This window comes from Alternaria burnsii, assembly GCF_013036055.1.
Source record: "Alternaria burnsii strain CBS107.38 chromosome Unknown 730, whole genome shotgun sequence".
NCBI lineage: Eukaryota > Fungi > Ascomycota > Dothideomycetes > Pleosporales > Pleosporaceae > Alternaria > Alternaria burnsii.
Window position 1 is genome coordinate 157,051 of NW_024066110.1, and position 20,145 is coordinate 177,195.

General features: G+C 50.6%; 5 protein-coding genes across 5 annotated transcripts; 1 reads left to right on the forward strand and 4 right to left on the reverse strand.

Moving 5' to 3' along the window:
* Positions 1-207: 207 nt before the first annotated feature.
* GT037_003456 (uncharacterized protein) lies at positions 208-5,565 on the reverse strand (the record flags this gene model as incomplete). Its single annotated transcript, XM_038928503.1, has 13 exons — positions 208-1,763; positions 2,135-2,255; positions 2,307-2,431; positions 2,485-2,588; positions 2,637-2,832; positions 2,881-3,343; positions 3,794-3,910; positions 3,966-4,096; positions 4,150-4,250; positions 4,300-4,510; positions 4,562-5,010; positions 5,295-5,457; positions 5,511-5,565. The coding sequence occupies 13 exons, from the start codon at positions 5,563-5,565 to the stop codon at positions 208-210; spliced, it is 3,792 nt and encodes a 1,263-aa protein (XP_038788210.1).
* A 1,262-nt stretch (positions 5,566-6,827) lies between these two features.
* On the reverse strand, positions 6,828-7,826 carry GT037_003457 (nuclear envelope protein cut8; the record flags this gene model as incomplete). Its single annotated transcript, XM_038928504.1, has 2 exons — positions 6,828-7,687; positions 7,754-7,826. 2 exons carry the CDS (start codon positions 7,824-7,826, stop codon positions 6,828-6,830), a joined length of 933 nt encoding a protein of 310 aa, XP_038788211.1.
* A 693-nt stretch (positions 7,827-8,519) lies between these two features.
* Positions 8,520-11,892, reverse strand: GT037_003458 (atp-dependent rna helicase dob1; the record flags this gene model as incomplete). Its single annotated transcript, XM_038928505.1, has 5 exons — positions 8,520-8,700; positions 8,749-9,311; positions 9,359-9,948; positions 9,998-11,150; positions 11,197-11,892. 5 exons carry the CDS (start codon positions 11,890-11,892, stop codon positions 8,520-8,522), a joined length of 3,183 nt encoding a protein of 1,060 aa, XP_038788212.1.
* Positions 11,893-12,188: 296 nt separating this feature from the next.
* On the forward strand, positions 12,189-17,280 carry GT037_003459 (elongator complex protein 1; the record flags this gene model as incomplete). The annotated part of the gene is made up of 10 exons (XM_038928506.1): positions 12,189-12,366; positions 12,414-12,446; positions 13,011-14,153; positions 14,204-14,296; positions 14,347-14,885; positions 14,935-15,088; positions 15,139-15,481; positions 15,530-15,771; positions 15,820-15,953; positions 16,000-17,280. 10 exons carry the CDS (start codon positions 12,189-12,191, stop codon positions 17,278-17,280), a joined length of 4,140 nt encoding a protein of 1,379 aa, XP_038788213.1.
* A 1,665-nt stretch (positions 17,281-18,945) lies between these two features.
* Positions 18,946-19,816, reverse strand: GT037_003460 (carbohydrate esterase family 4 protein; the record flags this gene model as incomplete). The annotated part of the gene is made up of 3 exons (XM_038928507.1): positions 18,946-19,013; positions 19,071-19,514; positions 19,570-19,816. The coding sequence occupies 3 exons, from the start codon at positions 19,814-19,816 to the stop codon at positions 18,946-18,948; spliced, it is 759 nt and encodes a 252-aa protein (XP_038788214.1).
* Between the last annotated feature and the right edge of the window lie 329 nt (positions 19,817-20,145).

Genomic DNA, 20,145 nt, shown 5'->3' on the forward strand with positions numbered 1-20,145 from the left:
TTCGTACATATGATATGGGGTTTTACGGCAGGCAGAGCACATGATCTGCAGAATACGTAGCATCCTTGCATAAGCAACGTTCAATATGATAGTATGGCATGCTGCAGACAGGCTCATCTACCGAAAAGACGCTCGCTAATATAAACTAACAGGCTGAAAGACACTTCGTGGACAGACCCGTAATTCATTACCATGGTCTCCGTTTCATCACATCTCTACATATGGCACCAATGTATCCATAACCTTAGTCAAGTGCTCCAGCACATGCCCCACTTTAAGTACATCCTCATCCTTGGTCGCTCTTCCGAATATGTATGCCGAGAACGGTATTCCAGGTGCGACGTTGACCAGGTGGTTTCTAGAATCCTTCTCTATGTGCGTATCTATCGGAAACACCCCCATCGGCACGCTCATCACCGGACTTCCTGCTTTCGCAGCAAAGCTCTGTATGGTGACACTCAAGGTAGGTAGAATCATAACGTCGCAATGATTTGTACACAAAGCTGTCTCGATGCCACCTTCGCCTGTGTAGTAGTCGTCTTTTGCTAACATGGTCCTGTAAAGCAACCCGTTCAGATCGGAGGCTTCCGCCCTCTCGAGACCTTCGACATTCCGCCGCGGGTATTGCTCCGCTGGATGAGCCTTCGTAAAGGTGATGAGATCTTGGAGATTGTGGATTCCGTTAGGATTTGTCTCGAGGGAAGAGAGGTATGAGCTTATCGCAACCTTCATATCTGTGTCCAGAATAATGTTTTTAGCTTCTGGTGAAAGAGCTTCCCAACTCGAAGCACCAGTAATCTGGAAGTCGTGGATAATGGTAGCACCTGCGTTTTCTAACAATGTGAGCGTCTTTTCAAATGCTTCCTTTCTACACCTAGGAAGGTTTTTCAGTTCGCTAAGATGATGAGGGACGCCGATGCGAATGCCGTTTAGATGAGTGCTTGAACATGCACTGTTCAGATTTTGCAACAGCTTCTGCTTTGTTGGCGAAGGAATATGGTCGCTTTGCTGCACAAGACCAAGGACGAAAAACAATGTGTCAGATACAGTACGCGTAAGTACTCCAACAGTGTCGAGTCTTTTGGATGCGTGAATTATCCCCTTTGAAGAAAGAAGACCGCGCGTAGGCTTGAAGCCCACGATACCTGATTTCTCGGCCGGAGAAACAATGGAGTAGCATGTCTCCGTGCCTAGCGCTGCAAAGCACATGCCCGCTGCAACCGCTACGGCACAACCTCCCGAACTACCGCTGGCCTTCATGCCTAGGTGGTAAATGCCTGTAGTCTGACCTCCTCTAGCACTCCAACCTGAACATCCACTCGTAGACCGGAAGCCTGCCCACTCAGCCATATTTCCTTTGCCCAGTACTATAGCTCCCGCCTTCCGTACCGCTTTCACAATTTCACTTTCCTCAGACGGTCTGGCATCTATCAAGGCAACACTGCCACATGTTGTGGACGTGGCGTCAAGAGTGGGCATATTGTCCTTCAAGAGAATAGGCACACCGTGTAGCGTGCCTCGAGCGCCGTTTGTTAGTCTTTCAACATCGAGGAGGTGGGCCATGGATGTGGCGTCTGGGTTGACTTCTGCCACCGCGTGAAACTGGGGGTTTAGTTCACGGATACGGGTAAGGTAGACTGAGGTCAGCTCAAGGGCTGTGAAGAGGCGGTCTTGGAATGCTGTCCGAATCGTGAGATTGTCGAGACCGGCGAGAGGTAGGATGTTTGGACGGGTCTTGGTGGATCCGCTAGCTTTTTGGGTACCTGCAGTCATGATGGGTGGAGTTGATGTGTTTGCAGATCTGCTCACGGACATATTGACCTGGCAAGTTCGCAGTATTTCTATAGCGCTGAGGAAATCTATTTGTATACTTAGGGAGACAGTAGTACCGATGAAGAGATGGGTAAATATACATGTTTAGTTGTGAAAGATTGAAGAGCCAATGTTCACACTGGTCTTCTTGAAGATCATTGTGAAATATAGCTTCGATGCTTCAAACGCGCCATCATATTTGCCATATCGTTGTGGGTTCTCTTCCTTCACATTGCTCAGTCAAGTTCTATGACCTCCGTCTCATCAGTTGGTATCTGTCTGACGCGTTGCTGCTTCTTCTTTCTACGCAGGTCGAACGAACGTATCTCGATGAAGTCGTCGTCACATGTTGCACTCAGGCCACTGGATCCGTGATCATTGCCTCCTATGGTTGAGGTATCGGATAGCTCGCGTTTCATGCGTACACGGGTCTCTTCTTGCTCCTAGTTCATGTCAGCGCGTCAGATACAGACACAGGGTAACAGGTGACCCACCCTGAAGCGCCGCACAATAGCTTCTAATTGTTCCCTATTCAGTTGTCCGAGAACCGTGTCATCACCATAGAGGAAGTCGACTGGGTCGGGCGTGCGTTCGATAATGTGTAAATCCTTAAGTGCAGCTACGAATTATATGGTTAATCCGCTAAAGTTCTACTTTGAGGGCAAAACTTACCAAGCGAGCGATAGTAAAAGTGAAATGTTGCGAATGGCTCCCCTCCGTCGGCATATTCGGCATCGTAATACTCAATCTCTTCCGCGAGCTCCGTCTCTCCAAGACTGCAATCACGTTAGCCCGTCCCGATGTCTAGCGCGAATTATACCGACATTGCCTGATGCGACAGCGACTCGCCCTTGATAGCCTTCTTGTTGACTGTGTCCAATTTCTCAAGCTCCTTGTGTACAAATTTGGTCTTTGCACTGCGTCTCGCGTTGTTGAGGAAGTAGAACTCGCAAGTAATAATACCAACGAGCCGTATCTTCTTTTGTAGATCCTCCGGTATAGGATCTTCGCTGCATTCCCCTGTAAATACATTAATATGCTGTGTTGCAAGAAGCAAAGACATCCTACTGATATCAAGTGGTGAGAAGCGATATGGCTTTATCGACCAATTCCTACCATCGTTCGAGATTGGGCCGGAACTGACATGGCCTTCTTGGTTGTATAGCTCACAGGGACGAATAAGAGGTTCATCGATGTCCTTGCCGTCCATTGTCACGATCATAGATACAGGGCGGTCGACGGGAAACGGCGCCTTGAACGAGTAGTGAATCTCGAAGGCCGAATTTGAATGCACTTCGATGTAGCTTTCCGAAGTGGCTTCCGATACGGCTGCGTGCTGGTCGACATACTCGCGAAGTGGGTTTCCATGGACGTAGATCTGAACCTCAAGCCCTGGGACTTCATGTACAATTGCCATGGCGCCAGGCACAAATTTATGGCAACAAAGGAAACGAAGAGTGATAGTAGAAAGACGTCCGTGTGAGTGGTAACGTTGCCAAAGATATATTGAAGGTGTTTTCTGTGGAAGAGCCTTCACCTCAAATGAGGATGGAGGCATTGGCGGATGGAACGTGAGGTGAAGGTGATTATCAGCAGGTGAGAGACGGTAATTCTGAAAATCCTCATCTCCGACGCGTCACTGAATTGCGCGTCCATAGCCATAAGATGTAATTTGGGCATGCTAGATTCCTCGATGCCTCCCTTCTAGCGACCTCGGCCTTAGTGCGAACACCACAGGCCCCACTCAACGATAAGTAGGATGAAGGGATGTAGAACGCGGTGGGATATCTGAGAAATGTGAGAAAAATGAAGTGAGGAAAATCGATCGACCATGTCACTGACAGTGCCCCAACTCTCACGCTTGCGCACCATCACAAGCACTAAACCCGCCATGTTGGCCAGTATTCATCGACCTGATTACTTGAAGCGCTCAACAATCCAGAGTTACCACCTCATCTTTAGCCCCAGGGCCACGGCATACCTTCTTCGGCTGACTCCTAGTCCACTGAACTTCGTCGTCGCCTAGGAGGGTGGTATCACCGGCCTGGCTTTCTTCTTCGCCTTCGCGCTTGATCCTGATCGCGTTTTGCCTCTTTTCCTGTGACCAGTCAGTCATAAGTGTACAATCGTTTCTACGATATTCTATCACTTACGCGCACGCGCTTGAGCTCCGCCCTCATCTCTTCCTCAGTCATGTCTTCCGGATCTTTGTCCTCATCCTCATCCTCTGACTGCTGTGATGGGCTTGGAGTACGCGGGATAATACCAATAGACTTGAGCGCATCTGCACGGTTATTAGCAGGCTAAATGACTTGGCCTGACATACTTGTGACTGACCAATTGATCTATAGAGAAAAGTGAAGGTCGCAAAAGGCTCATTTTCTGTAGTCTCTACTTCGTTGAAAGTGATGCTGTCGCGCTGTACTGGTATGGTGAGGCTATTGGGCATGTCAGTGCCGACGCTTTTCATGGGTGTTATAAGTATACCTAGTGTGGTGAGACAATGCATCACCCTGTGCTGCAACTGTTTTGTGTAGCGCCTTTTCACTGAGAGAACCAAACTCGTTGTTCGCAAGCCGAGGTACTTTGGCTGGCTTCACTGCCTCTAGATGCTCAATCAAGTAGAAGTAAAGCACGATGCGACCGGTAGTTGACAGCCGGTCAGCAACCTCTTTGGTGGCCGGGGTATTGGTCTCGTCTTTTCGTAGTCAGCTAATACCAAGGAAGATGCCGATTAACAAGAGCTCACTAGTCTTTAGCTCGGCGAATTGGAAGCCTTGAGTAAAGCTACGTCCACCAGCGAACGAAGTAGATCTCGAGCACAAGTATCCCTCGCAGCCTTCTTTACCACCCCATTCAATGAATGGAGCTTGCACGTAGTTGCCATCCAGAAGTATATCCATTTGAATGGCTGAAGGAGGGGTGAATGGTGGACGATAAAGATAGCGGATAGAGAAGTCGGTAGCTGGTGGCGCTTCGATGTATTTGGTAATTGAAGTCGTAACCTCGCCGCCCTCGAAGCCAGCATATTCATGTTCTGGTAGCGCTAATGCGTCAACCTCGACAGTGACCTCAAGGCCTGGGATACCGGCTGTGATAGCCATGGTATTCGTGAGTGTGAAGTGCAAAAGAGTCGTGACAGGAAGGTAAAAGTTAAAACAACGATTATATGAGTTACAGTCAGCTAAGATTTTCAAGCTGATTAAGCAAGTGAGAGAAATCTATACCGACAGGGAAGATGCGGACCAAATAAGATGTTGAGAGGAGAAGATTTTTGGAAGACATAAAAGATTCGCAATCGACAGAAATGCCTCTAGTAAATCACTATTGTCAGGGTATATCTTCAGGCTGTAGCCTAATTCAAATCAACAATCTCGATACCGTCCTCGTTTAGAGTGATGGGAAGCCTTCTGCGCTCAGCAGATACAAAAGAGACGTTGTCATCATCCTGATCCTCCATGACAGCGGTACTGCTTCGTTACCGCTTGAAGCTTTCTCGCTTGACACTTGGCGCGGCGTCTTCTCGTCCACGATGACGCCGAAGTAGTTCGTGAGACTCCTCTAGAGTAAGGGTATCAACGTCACGATCTTCGAGCGGTACTGGACTGCGATTGCGGGGGATGATGAGAACAGACTGGATGGCAGCTGTATATACTTTAGCTGCATGATTCACGGGGTCTAGAATCAGATTCACTTACCCTTAGACCGATACTTAAATTTGAAAGTGATGAAGGGCTTGCGACAATTATCCATGTATTGGCATGTCAGCTGCGTAGTCTTCGGTATAACTTCTGGAGCACGCAGACTAGGATTGTTTAGTCTATATTGCAAGCCTCCTATGCGTATCTCTCTTTATGTTGTTTGATCGGACAAGGCTCTGCTCTTCAGAGCCTTCTCCGGTATGTTGCCAACGTCCGAGGTACTCAGTGCAGATACCTCCAGCTTGCTGGAATTGCGAAGGTTCCTGACGAAGAAACCATGGACCTTAATCTCTCCCATCTCTTTCATGTCTCTCAAAAGCTAATCTCCAGCGGAACGGACATCAGAATCATCCGGGAGGAAGTCAGATCTAGCGAGCTCAAGCGTGTTGGGAGTAGGGAAGGTGTGAAAGTAAGCGTGGGCGTGAGAAGATGAGTGAATGGTGAAAGTGTTGAAGTGAGTCCTCAGGATAAGGGTCATTGGGATTACACGAATACTTGGGTTACACAACAGTTGGGGCTACACCAGCGTCTATCGTTACGTGAATACCACTGTATCTCTGAGACGAGGCGCTAAAGCGCGTTGCCACGCGAGCGGTCCAAATACTGAACCTCACGGAAAAAGCTTCAGAAAGCTCGACAGTTCTGGGTCGAACGCAAACTGTCGTGGAATGGCTCCACAATTAGCCTAGATGATACAGTGAGCATTTTCAAAGTCCTCAAGAAGTCACATGCAGAAACTCGGTCAGCGTATATACAAAAAGTCTATTCTTCTCCAAACTCCAATCAGGGTTTCCGCCTGTACATATACCGTCCGCTTCCAGATGCTCTTGCAATACAGAACACCATTCCTTCCTCCAAAACAAAGTAAAAAAAGAGCGCAATCCGTCGAACAGTAGCCCAAGCCGGGTACATGATTTGTAATAATGTCAAAACATTACGCCAAGTGGCGAAACAGGGCACAAAGATCAAGGTTCGGGTCTGAAAATGATTCGCAGCCGGTACGCCAGTGCAATGATATCCGCCCGCCAGATGCTGTTGTACGTTAACAAAAACCGAAGGAAACGCTATGCAGTCGTTATCATGGGAATATGCCTCCATGCAATGGTATCATTCGCGGTTGTGGATTAGGCCGTAATTGTTGGAAGATCGCCATGGTAGTAATGCTGTGATGGATGCGAGGTAATGTGGGGAGGGCGATGGCGGTCGATGGTCCGGTAAGGCGTTGCTAGATGCCAGAGAAGCAGCCATGTGTTCAGGGAGAAAAACCTGGGTCCACTTCGCTGTCGGCACAGCTAGTGCCTGGTAGTTGTCGATCTACCATGCACCTATGCTTGCGGGAGAGCCGGTCCCATAGTTTCCACTCAACAACTGTTGGCGAATGGACATGGCATCGTTGGACCCGCCTGCAGCAGGGTTGGGCGTCTCTGTGCCCATCCAGCCGAGGCCTCCACGTAGCTCGTTGACTGCTTCCTGCATCTTTCCGCCCGAAATCTCATTGTGCTTCGCAATCTTCTGGTCCCATCCGCCATATTGTAGCTGTATTCCACCTGCCTTCTTGGCTGCCTCCTGGATGACTATGGCCCACGCTTTTGCCATTTCCTCGTATGCCTCCTGCTTGTGTCGGTTGTGTTGATAAGTGTCCCAGTTGGGCAAGCGATGGATGATCTCAGTGGCGCCGTCAAGAAAGGCGAGTGATGTAGCGGATTGATGTTCGTGGGGCGGAAGGAAGTGAGGTGTGAAGTCTTTGAGCGAGTCGAGCAATTCGTCAAGCTGTTGCCGCACCCGGTTGTATGCGTAGTCGGACGACGCACGGCCGCCGAAGGGGAAGGCAGCCTGAAACGCCGCCTCGTACTTTGACAGAACCTCCAATGTTGACTGTATGCTTGGCCGCGGCGCGGTGGTGACGACCTCGTTGCCGATGTCAGGGTGGCGCTGGCAGATGGACTGCAGGAGGTTGCGCATCTCGTCGGGGCTCAGGGTCTCGAGGAGGCGAGGCAGAGGGAGGGGTCGGCCTGAGATGTTGGTCCGCATGCGCTTCATGCCTCGCGGCGCAGGTCGTGGGAGTACGGCGGGCGATGTGGATGGCGATGCACTCATGCGGTCGTCGTCTCCGGCGCTGCCATCGTCCTCGGCTTTCCGCTTGCGGCCTGTCATTGCGGGCGTGGGGGCGAAGACTGCAGAGGGAGTAAAGTCAGTAGCCGACACGGGGTTGCGTTGTTGAGAGCAGCGAGCCGACTTACGGTTGCGGGTGGGAGAGCGGCGGTTGTTGTTCAAGAGATGAGGGGGCGTGAAGGTCTGGTACTGTACGCTCATGACGAGGAAGGGCCCGCAAACGCAGTGAAATCGCACGCCTGCTTTGTTGGGAGCCGGATAGCGATGTCTTGAGGATGATGCAGAGGGCGAGGCTCTCGTTGGGTCGGCCGTAGAGCGGTGTCAGGTGTGTTGTTGTTGCCGTGGTGGAGACAGCAGAGCCATACGAAGGCCCAAGAATATGCTAACAGCTATGTCCGTGCACACAGCCAATCACGTCACATGTCACAGATATCCAGCGCAACACTTTCCTTCTCATCTGGAGTTGAGCTTGTATCTTCTCTCCGCTTTTGCTTCATCCTAAAAGTTGCCCATTCACGTTTTGACATCGCGTGGTTGCCTGTTGGAAAAGCAAGGGCAGCGGCTACGGCGGCACTAGCTACATCACATCACATCACATATCACCATGCATATCAGAGAGAATGTATCTACGTGGGGGATCCTCCACCGTGGTGCAAGCCCACAGTATCAGATCTAGTGAATTTCTATCCAGGACGCACTCACGCCTTGCTTCTCTTCTGAGATGCATAGCGCCCAAGGCTCCTTGCGTGCGCCTGAGACATGGGCATGTCCGGTGGCGCTTTGATTCAACCGCATAAAGGAGAACGCCATGCGAGTGCCACACTTACCTGCTCGAACAATGATGCTATCAAAGACTCCCACCAACACCGTAATATACAAAACGTGCTCCACAAATTATAGATACAGGGACTGGGCTGCGACCAGATCCCTACGGACAAGCTCCAGTGCTGCCGTGAACTTTTGTTCAAGCTCTTCGCTGCCCATGACTTTGGACGCTTGAGCTATTTGTCGGAGCAGTTCTTCCAGTCGCCTGAACAGACGGATGAGACTTCCCTCGTACACGTCCGTCATTTTGCTGCAAACGTTAGTCGTTGTTCAATGCGGATCAACCGAAGCGACATACCAAATCTCTGCGAACGTCGCACCCTTGGACCAGGCGTAAACGACCTCCATCAGCTCATACTTGAATGACTTGAGGTACTCCTCTTCGTTGACAGTCAGCTTGCTCTCTTGTGACATCTTCGCAATCACCCTAGCCTGCTGCTGGATCTCGCGATACGGTTTGGCAAGCTCTTCCTTGAGCGCCGGCACTTCCTGCGTCTTCTCCTCGAAGATGAAACAACTGAGACAAGCAGCACACTGCTCTGGCGTGAGCTCATTGAAGAAACGATTGAAGAGCAGCTCGCTAAGCACAAGCTCATCTCCAGTGCTGATCTCGCAAGCAACACGGGCTTTGAGCTGGACGACGTCCGCATCGTCAATGAAGCCAAGTCGTCGCAACACTCGTTTCCTGCTCTTCAGCTCGTCCATTTGAATGACTGACAGGGCGCTCGCAATCTCCTTCCTGATGTTCTTGATCTTCTCACCGATTGCAATCTTCTGCGCGTATTGGCTGTATAGTTCGGGTAATCTGGGCGAGTTGTGCAGGGGATTCGAGAGCAGGCGGGACTCTAGAACTTCAATTTTCTGCCTTGTGTTAGGGAGAGACATATGTGTATGATGGCAAAGCTTACCCTTAAGAGTCTCTTAAAACTGTCATCCTTGATGTTCATGTTCTCAATGGGATCTAGAATGGCAATTCCGTCGGGGAAGCGCTTCTTGACCTCGCTCAGCGCTTTGCGAACGTTGTTCCTTTGCTCAGTCGACTTGAGTTCGTTGGGCAGGAATACTCGGAGATGGCCAATCGATTCAATGCAGTTCAGGACTACAGGCACAACCTCCATCTTGCCTTTGTCTCCGGCCGCAGGTGGTCGCACACCGGGTGGCAGACCATCGTTGACCGCAGGAACAAACTTGGTATCGCTACTGACGGGCAGTAGCACGTCAACAATGTAGGATTCTTGAGGTTGCAGAACTTCTCCCTTGTTGGCCTTGCGAGCAGTGTACGCTACAACAGCGCCCCAGCCGAAGTCGTAGTCTTTGAACTTGATCTTCACCAATCGACCACCTTGCAAGAATTGCAAGCAGTAGTTGGGCTGCATGATAACATCGCGCATGTCTTTAGTGTGTGTATCCAGCTGCTGCCGCAGATTGTAGTAGTCTTTGATTGCAGGCTCGTCAACAATGTTCGTGTTCGCCTTCTCTTGTTCAAGCTCTTCAAGTTCTACGATACTGTTAGTAGTTGTACCTAGATATCACAGACACAAACTTACGTTTCTCGAGATTGGAGACACCTGCTGTGCTCTGGAACTGGAAGAAACACCTCTCCAGCATAAACTCGGGAGATATGCCCTCAACTCGCATAAGGTTGAGGATCATGTTGTAACCCAAGTGGAAAGCGGAGTTGAGATTGTCCTGTTGACCGCGGACAATTTCCTTCGCCACAGCCGGCTCCATCTGCTCGCCAATCATCATGATGACAATACCACGGTCATCGAGACCACGACGACCGGCTCGACCAGACATCTGAATGAATTCGGAAGGCGTGACCCATCGCTGCGATACTCCATCGAATTTGCGCACACTGGTAAACACGACTGTCTTAGCCGGCATGTTCAATCCAATAGAGAAGGTCTCAGTAGCGAAAAGCACCTTGATCAGCCCCTCCTGGAACAAAATCTCGATAGTCTCCTTCAGGATAGGTAGCAGTCCAGAGTGATGAACACCAATACCCCTTCGGAGTAGGGGAAGGATGTGTTGAATCTGGGGTAGTTGGCGGTCCTCCTCTGAGAGCATCTCGATGGCGCTGTTAAAGACCTTTGTGACCATGGCCTTTTCCGAGTCGTCGTTGAACGCTAGCGAGCTCATGGAGAGTGCGTAGTTCTCGCATTCCCTCTTACTGAAACTGAAAACAATGACCGGGTTATAGCTCTTGATCATGATCATCTTAACAATCTTGTAAATATCCGTCTGATCCTTGTTGCCGCCCGTGTTGGTTTTTTTGTCTTTGCCTTTGCCTTTACGTTTGGCCATAAAGTCCTTAGCCTCACTTCCACCCTTGTCCGCAATAGACGACATGGCCTTCTGGAAGTTCTCTTCACGGAACACACCCTTTTCGTCTACCACCAGATGTATACCCTCGGCACCAGCGGGGAAGAAATAGTGTTGCAAGGGCGTCGGACGGAAATCGGTGTAAACGACGTGGCACGGTTGGCTATGGGTTTTCGTGATCCATTCGGCGAACTGCATGGCATTGGGAATGGTGGCGGAGAGGAAGACGTAGCGGACCTTATCGGGAAGCAGAATGATGGTCTCTTCCCAGACAACACCTCTCGACTTGTCGCGCAGGTAGTGGACCTCGTCAAACACGACCCAAGCTACTTCGCGCATAATTTCAGAACCTCTGTACAGCATAGAGCGGAGAATCTGCAGATATTAGTGGATACCATTGGCGAGCTCTTTTGATACATACCTCAGTCGTCATAACCAGACACGTCGCGGTGGGGTTGATGGTGACATCACCAGTCATAAGGCCGACGTCACCAAACTCGGCCATGAATTCTCGGTACTTTTGGTTACTGAGCGCCTTGATAGGACTGGTGTAGATGACTCGCTGATTGTTCTTGAGACATTGTGCGATGGCGTATTCTGCCACAACGGTCTTTCCGGCCGAGGTATGCGCAGACACTAGAACACTCTCGTTCCGCTGTATCGACGCGATAGAGACCTGCTGGAAAGGATCTAGGGTGAAAGGCCATGTGCGCGCAGGCTCGGCTGGGGCTTTGTGCTCGGAGATGGGAACATAGTCGTAGTCTGGCGGGAGAGCGACCTGATGGCGGACTTGATGCGAGAGCACCACTGCCTGACCTTCTTGCGACTGCGCCTGTAGCCCGGCGGCGGCGGCGACCTCGCGCGACTGCTCAGTCTCAAAGTCGTCGGTAACGATGGGCTCGGGCTCTGCATCGCGCTTCTGCTTCTTCTTCAGAGTCTGCGCATTGCCGTTCTCATTCGTCGTCTCGGTCGTCTCTGCGGGTGCATCGGCCATAGCGGTGTCCTGAACCGGCTCGGGTGACTTGACAGTGCCATTCGCCTGGCGCTTCTTGCTCTTCTTGGGCGCCGTGTCCTTGGAAGGGCCGCCCTCGAAGACGTCGAACATGTCGTCGTCCATGGTGGGTGGTTGTGTTTCGCTCTGTTCGCAGTTGGATGCTATTGTCTTGCGGGTGTGGCTGGCGGGTTAGACAGGCGGTTTTGACCTGTCGCGAAAGATTATGGTATGCAAGCGCGACCGAGATCAAGAAAGTTTCACTGATGGTCCTGACTAAGCGGATCATCGCCAAGACATGGCTGTGGAAGCTGCAACTCATCGAACCACCGCGACCAGAACTCCGCAACCTCTCCACTCTACAACACCGCCAAAGTACGCTGCAACTCGACGCCAATTGCCATCTACGCTGACCTCTGAAGATGCTCGCCCGTGCTACCTTCCGCGCCGCCTCGGCCCCAACTCTCGTCGCCCGCCGCGGCTTCCAGTCGACCCGCGCCCAGTTCGCCAGCCCATACCACTACCCCGAGGGCCCGCGCAGCAACTTGCCATTCGACCCATTGAAGAGGGGCTTTGCCTTCAAGTACTGGGGATTCATGGGTGAGCTTTGGCGCGTCGCAATGCCAGGTCCACGCTAATAGTCGCAGCAACCGGATTCTCCCTGCCATTCCTCCTTGCTGGTGAGGCTCCTGATTCAGTCCCACCTGCCGTGAATGTACATCTAACCATACTCTCACTACAGTCTGGCAGACAAAGAAGAACAAGCCTTAGATGCAGTCACTCACAGCGTGGGCACGATACTGGGTTATTGGGAGGATGCGGGATTTGTAGAATATCCGAGGGTCGCTCGGACACCTGTATAGACACTACAGCATCAATTTCATTGTCTGTATTCCACCATGCTTCAGTGTATGCAGTTGACAATGTTCGACGTTGTTCATCAATGTCCCCTCGGTCAATCAAAGTGGCTATTTGAATTGAGACGTGGGGTACTGTCGCTGACCCCTTGATCGAATGGAACAGTGGAAGAGGCAAGTTAATCCATACAGGTGACTTTTCGAGAAGCAAGTGGTAAGAGGGCGTGATTCATTTTGCAACACCTGAATGACGATGAGAGGCGTTGTTGCATCACTCTTCGGTAGAAGCTCGGCGCTAGTATCACCAAAAATTCGAAAGCGCGATTCTGCCAACGGGCTAGTGACCAGTCATCCAAGCAACAGGACGCAACATTGCAACGAACACAGCCCATGATTCTACGGCAATGCGAAACCTAAAGATTGTGGGAAGGTCGCTTCTGCGGTTTTCTGGAGACGAACCACTACCGCTAACTGCGACTGCCTGGGACGCCGCATCTGATGCACTGGTATGCGCTTTCGGTCCTTCGGAATCACGTGCGACCATCGAACTCAAGAGACTACATTATGCGCGCAACGGTGTTGAGGAGAAACTCGAAAGCATCGCATCGTGGGATGCGCCGTGTCCGCTACCCTCACTTACCCATGACTCAATCTTAAGTTTGCACCATTTCGCCGACACTTCGACATCATGTTTGATTTTGGCCGGAGGGGATATCGTCCTCGTAAGAGAAAACCCAACATCTACGGAAGAGCTAGTTGAGATCGTGGGATCGGTGGATGCTGGCCTCTCGGCTGCTGCGTGGTCGCCAGATGAGGAACTCCTCGCCATCACTACACAGGCGGACACTTTACTGTTGATGAGTCGCGATATCGAGAACATTGCAAGCGTCAACCTCACTCCTGAAGATGTGAACGTTTCCAGTCACGTCTCGGTCGGATGGGGAAAGAAAGAGACGCAGTTTAAAGGCAAACGAGCCAGGGCGCTACAGGACCCAACAGTACCGGAAAGCATCGATGAGGGTGTACTCAGCCCCCTGGATGACAGATCTGTCACAATCAGCTGGAGAGGTGATGGCGCATGGTTCGCAGTAAGCAAGATCGAGGAAGAGCGCCGTCGCATGATCCGTGTGTACTCCCGCGAAGGACAACTGGACAGTGTAAGCGAACCTGTGGATGGCCTCGAAGGGGCCCTCAGTTGGCGACCATCAGGCAACTTGATTGCCAGTACTCGCCGTACCAGTGACAAAGTCGAGGTGGTCTTTTTCGAGCGGAACGGTCTTCGTCATGGCCAGTTCGATCTTCGATTTACTGCTGAGGAGTTAGCTGCCCTCTCAATTCCATTGACACTCAAGTGGAACAGTGATTCTAACGTCATTGCTGTATCTTATCCCGACAAGGTGCAACTCTGGACGATGAGCAATTACCACTACTATCTCAAGCAAGAACTTCAATTTCCTGAGGCTTCTCCTCGGACAGTCGTGTGCAATTGGCACGCCGAGCGTCCGCTTGCTGTTGCGCTTTCGACGTCAGGTATCTCGTCTACCCGTTCCTATCAGTGCGTCTGGCTAATTACATATTAGATGCGCTGCAAGTATTGGAGTATGCCTCTACGATTTCGGCTGGCTCAGTTGCTCCACCAAATGACTTTGGTATGGTCGCTTCGATAGACGGGCGTGAGTAGCTACCTTTCCCTTAAGGCTCGTTTGGTACTGATGATTGCAAGTGTCTCTAAAACTTACGCCGCTTCGCATTGCGAACGTGCCACCTCCCATGTCATTACACACTGTGGCTCTAGAGTCGAAGCCTATGGATGTTGCACTTTCGAAATCGGGCAACCGTTTAGCAGTACTTTCCGACAGCGACCTTGCAGTATATGCACTCGATCTGAACAAGCGGCCAATACCAAAACCTAGTCTCCTTTGGCGCAGTGGTGCGGTAAAAGATCAGTCCCCACGCCATGTCACGTTTCTTGGCGAGGACCAGATGTTCGTACTAACCGATAGCTGGGACGAGGAGGAAAGCTCTCTCTGGCATTCCGAGGGAGATATGTTGCTGCCCCAAGGACCTATAACGGAGGCCGAAGGCACATCTCTGATTCTTTCGAGTATCGATCAGGAAACGCTGTACACCCAGTTTCAGAGTGGTGCCTTGCATCAGGTTGTGGTCGATGAGACTACATCGGATTTGCCACCGCAGATGTCTCTTGTTAACAAATTCCCCTCTTTTGCACCCGAGGTTCAGCTCGTCAATATCGAGGGTCAGGTACGTATAACATCAGTCAAGTTGTATTGACAATGGCTGACAGGTGCAGACACTGGCGTTTGGTTTGACTAAAAGCGGAGTGCTGTATGCCAATGAACGCATATTAGTTCGCAACTGCACATCGTTCGTGGTCACTACCGCTCATCTTATCTTCACAACGACGCAGCATCTCCTCAAATTTGTTCATCTTGCCAGTGCAAATGGTGAGCGCCGCTTGGATTGTTGAAATCGTCTACATACTAATATTTTCCAGATCTAGAGGTACCTGCCGACGAACCACAAAAGGATGAAAGATGCAGAAGCATCGAGAGAGGGGCAAAGATCGTCACGGTCATGCCAACAACGTACTCAGTCGTACTACAGATGCCAAGAGGTAACCTGGAAACGATATACCCACGAGCACTTGTGCTTGCTGCTATACGCCGAAGTATTGAGGCAGACCGATATGATGAAGCATTCTTTGCTTGTCGCAACCAGCGCGTGGATTTCAATATCCTACATGATCATGATCCGGAGCGTTTCATGGCCAGTCTGGAGAGGATTGTTTCGCAGATCAAGAAGATAGAGCACATCGATTTGCTCTTAGCACAGCTCCGGTAGACGGCCACCTCCATGATCAGATATACATTAGCTAACGGATACAGTAACGAGGACGTCTCGGAAACCATGTACAAGGAAACACTGAAGACAAAGGAACTGGCCACAAAGTCAAAGCTGTCACAAGATCAAGTCGACAATAAAGTCAATCGCATATGCGACGCTTTCTTGGACGTACTAGAGAAGTCACAGTACAAGGATGAGCACTTGCAGAATATAATCACGGCCCACGTCTCTAAGACACCACCAGCTCTAGAGACTGGCCTAGCTATGATCGGTCGTCTGCAAGGTGAGTCTTACTCGTTCGCTGGTTGATCAATCTACTAACGTCTTGCAGCATCAAGTGACCCGCTTACTGACAAGGCTGCCGAGCACATTTGCTTTCTTGCAGACGTCAACCAGCTCTATGACACATCATTGGGACTTTACAATCTAGATGTCGCCCTGCTCATCGCTCAACAATCACAAAAGGTACATTTGACATATCGCCCAACAAAGCATTGGCTAACTCTCACAGGATCCGAGAGAGTATCTTCCACATCTCCAGTCTCTACAAGATCTCCCCGAAATCCGTCGCAAATTCAAGATTGACGACCAGCTCGGACGCAGAGCGAAAGCACTCACACATCTCAAGGAACTCCAGGCCTACGATGAAGTACAGGAGTATGTACAAAAGCACGACCTCTACCCTGAGGCCTTGAGCATGTACCAATACGACAACACTCGCTTGAGAGAAATCATGCGGTTGTACGCAGATTTCTTGGGCAACAACAACAAGAACAAAGAAGCTGCGCTAGCGTACGAGTATCTCGGCGATCATACATCCGCTTGGCCATGTTACCGGTCAGCCAATCTATGGCGCGAAGCCTTATCGTCTGCTGTTCTCGCCGATGTAAGCGCTGATGAGCTGTCGACCATTGCCACAGACCTCGCCGATGGTCTCGCAGAATCCAAGGACTACCTATCCGCTGCATCAATAACACTGGACTATCTGTCTGATCTTCCGTCAGCAGCACGTCTCCTGTGTCGTGGTTGCCACTTCGCCGAAGCAATTCGTGTCGTCACGCTCCGCCGCGAACCTGCTCTTATTACAGAAGTCATCGATCCCGGTCTCATAGAACGCAGCGCAGATATGACTGAGTTCCTCGCCGATATGAAAGGCCAACTGCAAGCTCAAGTACCTCGACTCAAGGAACTCCGGACCAAGAAAGCAGAAGATCCGATGGCGTTCTACGAGGGCATGATTGACGGCCCGGCCGATGCGAATATCCCTGATAACATCTCTCTGGCGCCCACGGACACAACGAGCGGTGGTACATTCATGACCAGATACACAAATCAGACTGGCACAGTAAACACGACGACTACACGCAAGACAAGCAAGAATAAGCGCAGGGAGGAGAGGAAGCGTGCGCGTGGTAAGAAGGGCACAGTATATGAGGAGGAGTATCTTACCAACTCGATCGAACGCCTCATCGAGCGTATCAACAGCATGCAGGAAGAAATCCAGCGCCTTGTCGAAGGTTTGTTTAGGAGAAGTATGAGAGAGCGTGCTGATGCCGTGTTCAATGCTGTCAACGAGGTCATGGAACGGTGTCAGGATGCAATCAAGGAGATGTACCCAGCTGCGGCAGTTGAAGCCTCTGAGAGTGCTAATCAGCTGCCAGTTGGCGTTGAAGGTGAGGCGATGAAGCCTACTGGCGGAGATGCGACGCTTTGGGATAGCTTGCAAGAGGTGGGGAAGAAGAGAGAGGCGCCAGTGATCAAGACGTTTGAGAAGCTTAGTCTTCTAGGGTAGGGTATGCTATCTTGAAGTAGCTAGTTTCGTGGACCTAGGAAGGCTATAGCTTCTTTTTGCAAGACATTCCAGCCTTTGCACATGATGGGCCACACGAGCTTTAGCCTTGAATTGGCTTCCTACAACGGCTCATGTACGCTACTATCACTATGAGGTGTCAGTTCAAGGTCTTACCTGGCCGGGTAGCCTTAGGTGGAGACACAAGTAGATTAGGACGTGCGCCAAACTAGAACGCGCGTCTGTAAGCCAAGGCGGTGTATTCAGCCGAAAGAGTCACTCCGAGCTTGTACATCCTATGTACACTAATCAAAGCATGACTATGGTGAGTAATCTTGAGAGTGAAAATATTGAACGCTTGAACGAAATGGGATCTTACACCTTAGTTGCTGTTTGGTCCGTGGGTAGCGTACGAAAACGAGCTTTCCACAACTTCAGCAACCCAATCGATCCTAAAAATAAATAGGTCTGGTCAAGTGCAAGCTACCAGAATATATGTGCTCATTTACCTGTTGTCAGAACGATCATAATCACGCTGGGCCGAATGAGTTACACGTGTCACGGCGAGGCTGGATTGACCCGAGGACGACCGAAGCACACCATCATTTACAGCAGGTCCAGCGGTATTCCACTCAAGAACGGCCTAGTTAGCTGGCACTGCTCGTAGTTTTTGACGATCGATGTCAACAAGTACGATGTACTATACTCAGGCATGTGGAGTATATAAGCACTTTCCACAATAGAGCTTCGGAAACTCCAATACTCCTCAAAACTTATAACATCATCACTCATAATTTCCCAGAAAAGAAAATGAAGTTTTTCATCATTGCCGCTATAATCTCGAGTATTGTGTCGGCGCAGGGGTCATCAGGGGCAAGTTCCCTCATCTTTCGTGCTCTAGATACCTATCTCATGGCTAACTAAGTGAAGCTCTGCTATGGAGACGATAGTCCAGCTGGAGTTTGCGTTCCTAACGACCAACGACCTAACCAGCCATGTTCCGGGGTACGTAACAATAATACTCTCTTTTCTGACTGGGGTAATCATATCATACTTACTCTTTTTCTAGACTTTACCTTGCAGAGGCAACACGAACGATTGCACGATCGATGCTGCGAGTGATGGATTGGCAAGCTGCACATAGATTGGCAAAAGCTTGGAGAAGCGACGAGACTAAGTTCCGCCAACAAGAGTTAGGAGACAAACACCAGTACTTACGAAAGACTTTCGAGTAGTCTCGCTCGTCTCGAATCCCATGCGTGGGAATGAATGGGAGGCATTGATCAGCAGAGAAACCTCTCTGCCTCCTGCTTCGGATGCGTACCAGTCGTCTGTCACCGCTCACACTTCTTGCTCCGTCCTCGCTGAATATCTTGAGCTTACTACCTCGCACTTACCGACTTTTTTGTCTTGCTCTGAATTTTTGTGACTCAACAGCTTTTTTGTCGCTTCGACGATTTCACAACTTGACACCAATACTGAGAATGGGTACCAGCTCATCAAGCGTACGCAAGTGGAAACATCAGAAGAAATAATCAATGCCTTCGCTAAAAGGGTTTTCTAGAAGTAAAATATGTACATAGATCAAGGGTAGTCGTTATCTATTCTTCCACAGATACTGAGGTCGAAGTAAACGGCGAAGTTTCAACTCATCTGGACTAGATCCAACTAGCAAGTCGACGCACCGTTCGGTGTACCACTCTTGTAAGCGCCACTAGCGTCACCCAGGCACTCAGCTAAAACACCAAGTTAGCGACATGTCTCAATGATAACAGACTGATAATCGAACTCACCAACAGTAACCAACTTGAGATTGTTGTTCTTCGCCCAGCTGATCAACCACGGCGTAAGAGTGTTGACCGTAGAAGCATAAGTCTCGTGCATGAGAGGAATATGTCCATTACCGCTGGTACCGGCTTGTTGGAACTTCTGCTGGCTCTGCTGGGGTGTCTTGCCGTTCCAGTCCTCGGAGTCGACGTCATCGGTGATGACGCGGTATCCAAGCGTCTTCATTGTTGGGAGCACGTTTCCGCCAGTGGCGAGGTAAGGAGGGCGCATGTAGGTTGGCTTCACACCGATAATGTTGACAAGGGCTTGCTCAAGACGCGTCATCTGGGATGTTAGGTCGTTGGTCGAGAGGGAGCCGAAGTTTTGCGGGTGGGACCAAGTGTGGGATGCGATCTGGTGGCCAGCTTTGTAGGCATTCTGGAGAGCGCTCTTCTGGTTGTAGATACATCCTACGCCTGTTAGGAGGTGCTCTTAGGTGAGTATCACGAGGAATGCTATGCGTACCATACAGCGAACCAGTAACAAAGAAGGTGCCCTTAGCTCCACCAGCGGTCAAGGTGTCGACGAGCTTTTGTGTGTACTGAGATGGGCCGTCATCGTAGGCGAGAGCAATTTGACCAGGTGCTGCGCACTTTGTGATCACTTGGCCCGCCGCAGGTCCAGCCCGCTTCATCATATTGAGAGGATCTGGTATGGGCCCAGCGATGGCCACCGCAGCGATTGTTGCGACAATGAGAGACTTGAGACCCATGGTGATAGAAGAACGACAACTGTGTTTCTGAAATGCTCGAATTGTTTCTCAAGGCCTACCATCTTTATGTATAAACGCCAAGGCTCCGCCCGCTGTCCTGAGGTCATTCCCGTGAAGCTTAGGGGCTCTTGGCTCGTTTATAGTAGACGACATGCTTAAACCGGGTCATCGGAAGCGGCGAAAGGACCCTGTCCGGCAGATGTGTGTTCAAGTGTTTGATCGCAATATCAGCGTGTTCGTAGGTTCGCCACCGTTTTTGCGGCGCAAAAATTGGACCGCAAGTGTGCGCAGATAGACCGGAGACCGCAGCCTTTCGCGCAACAGGTCGT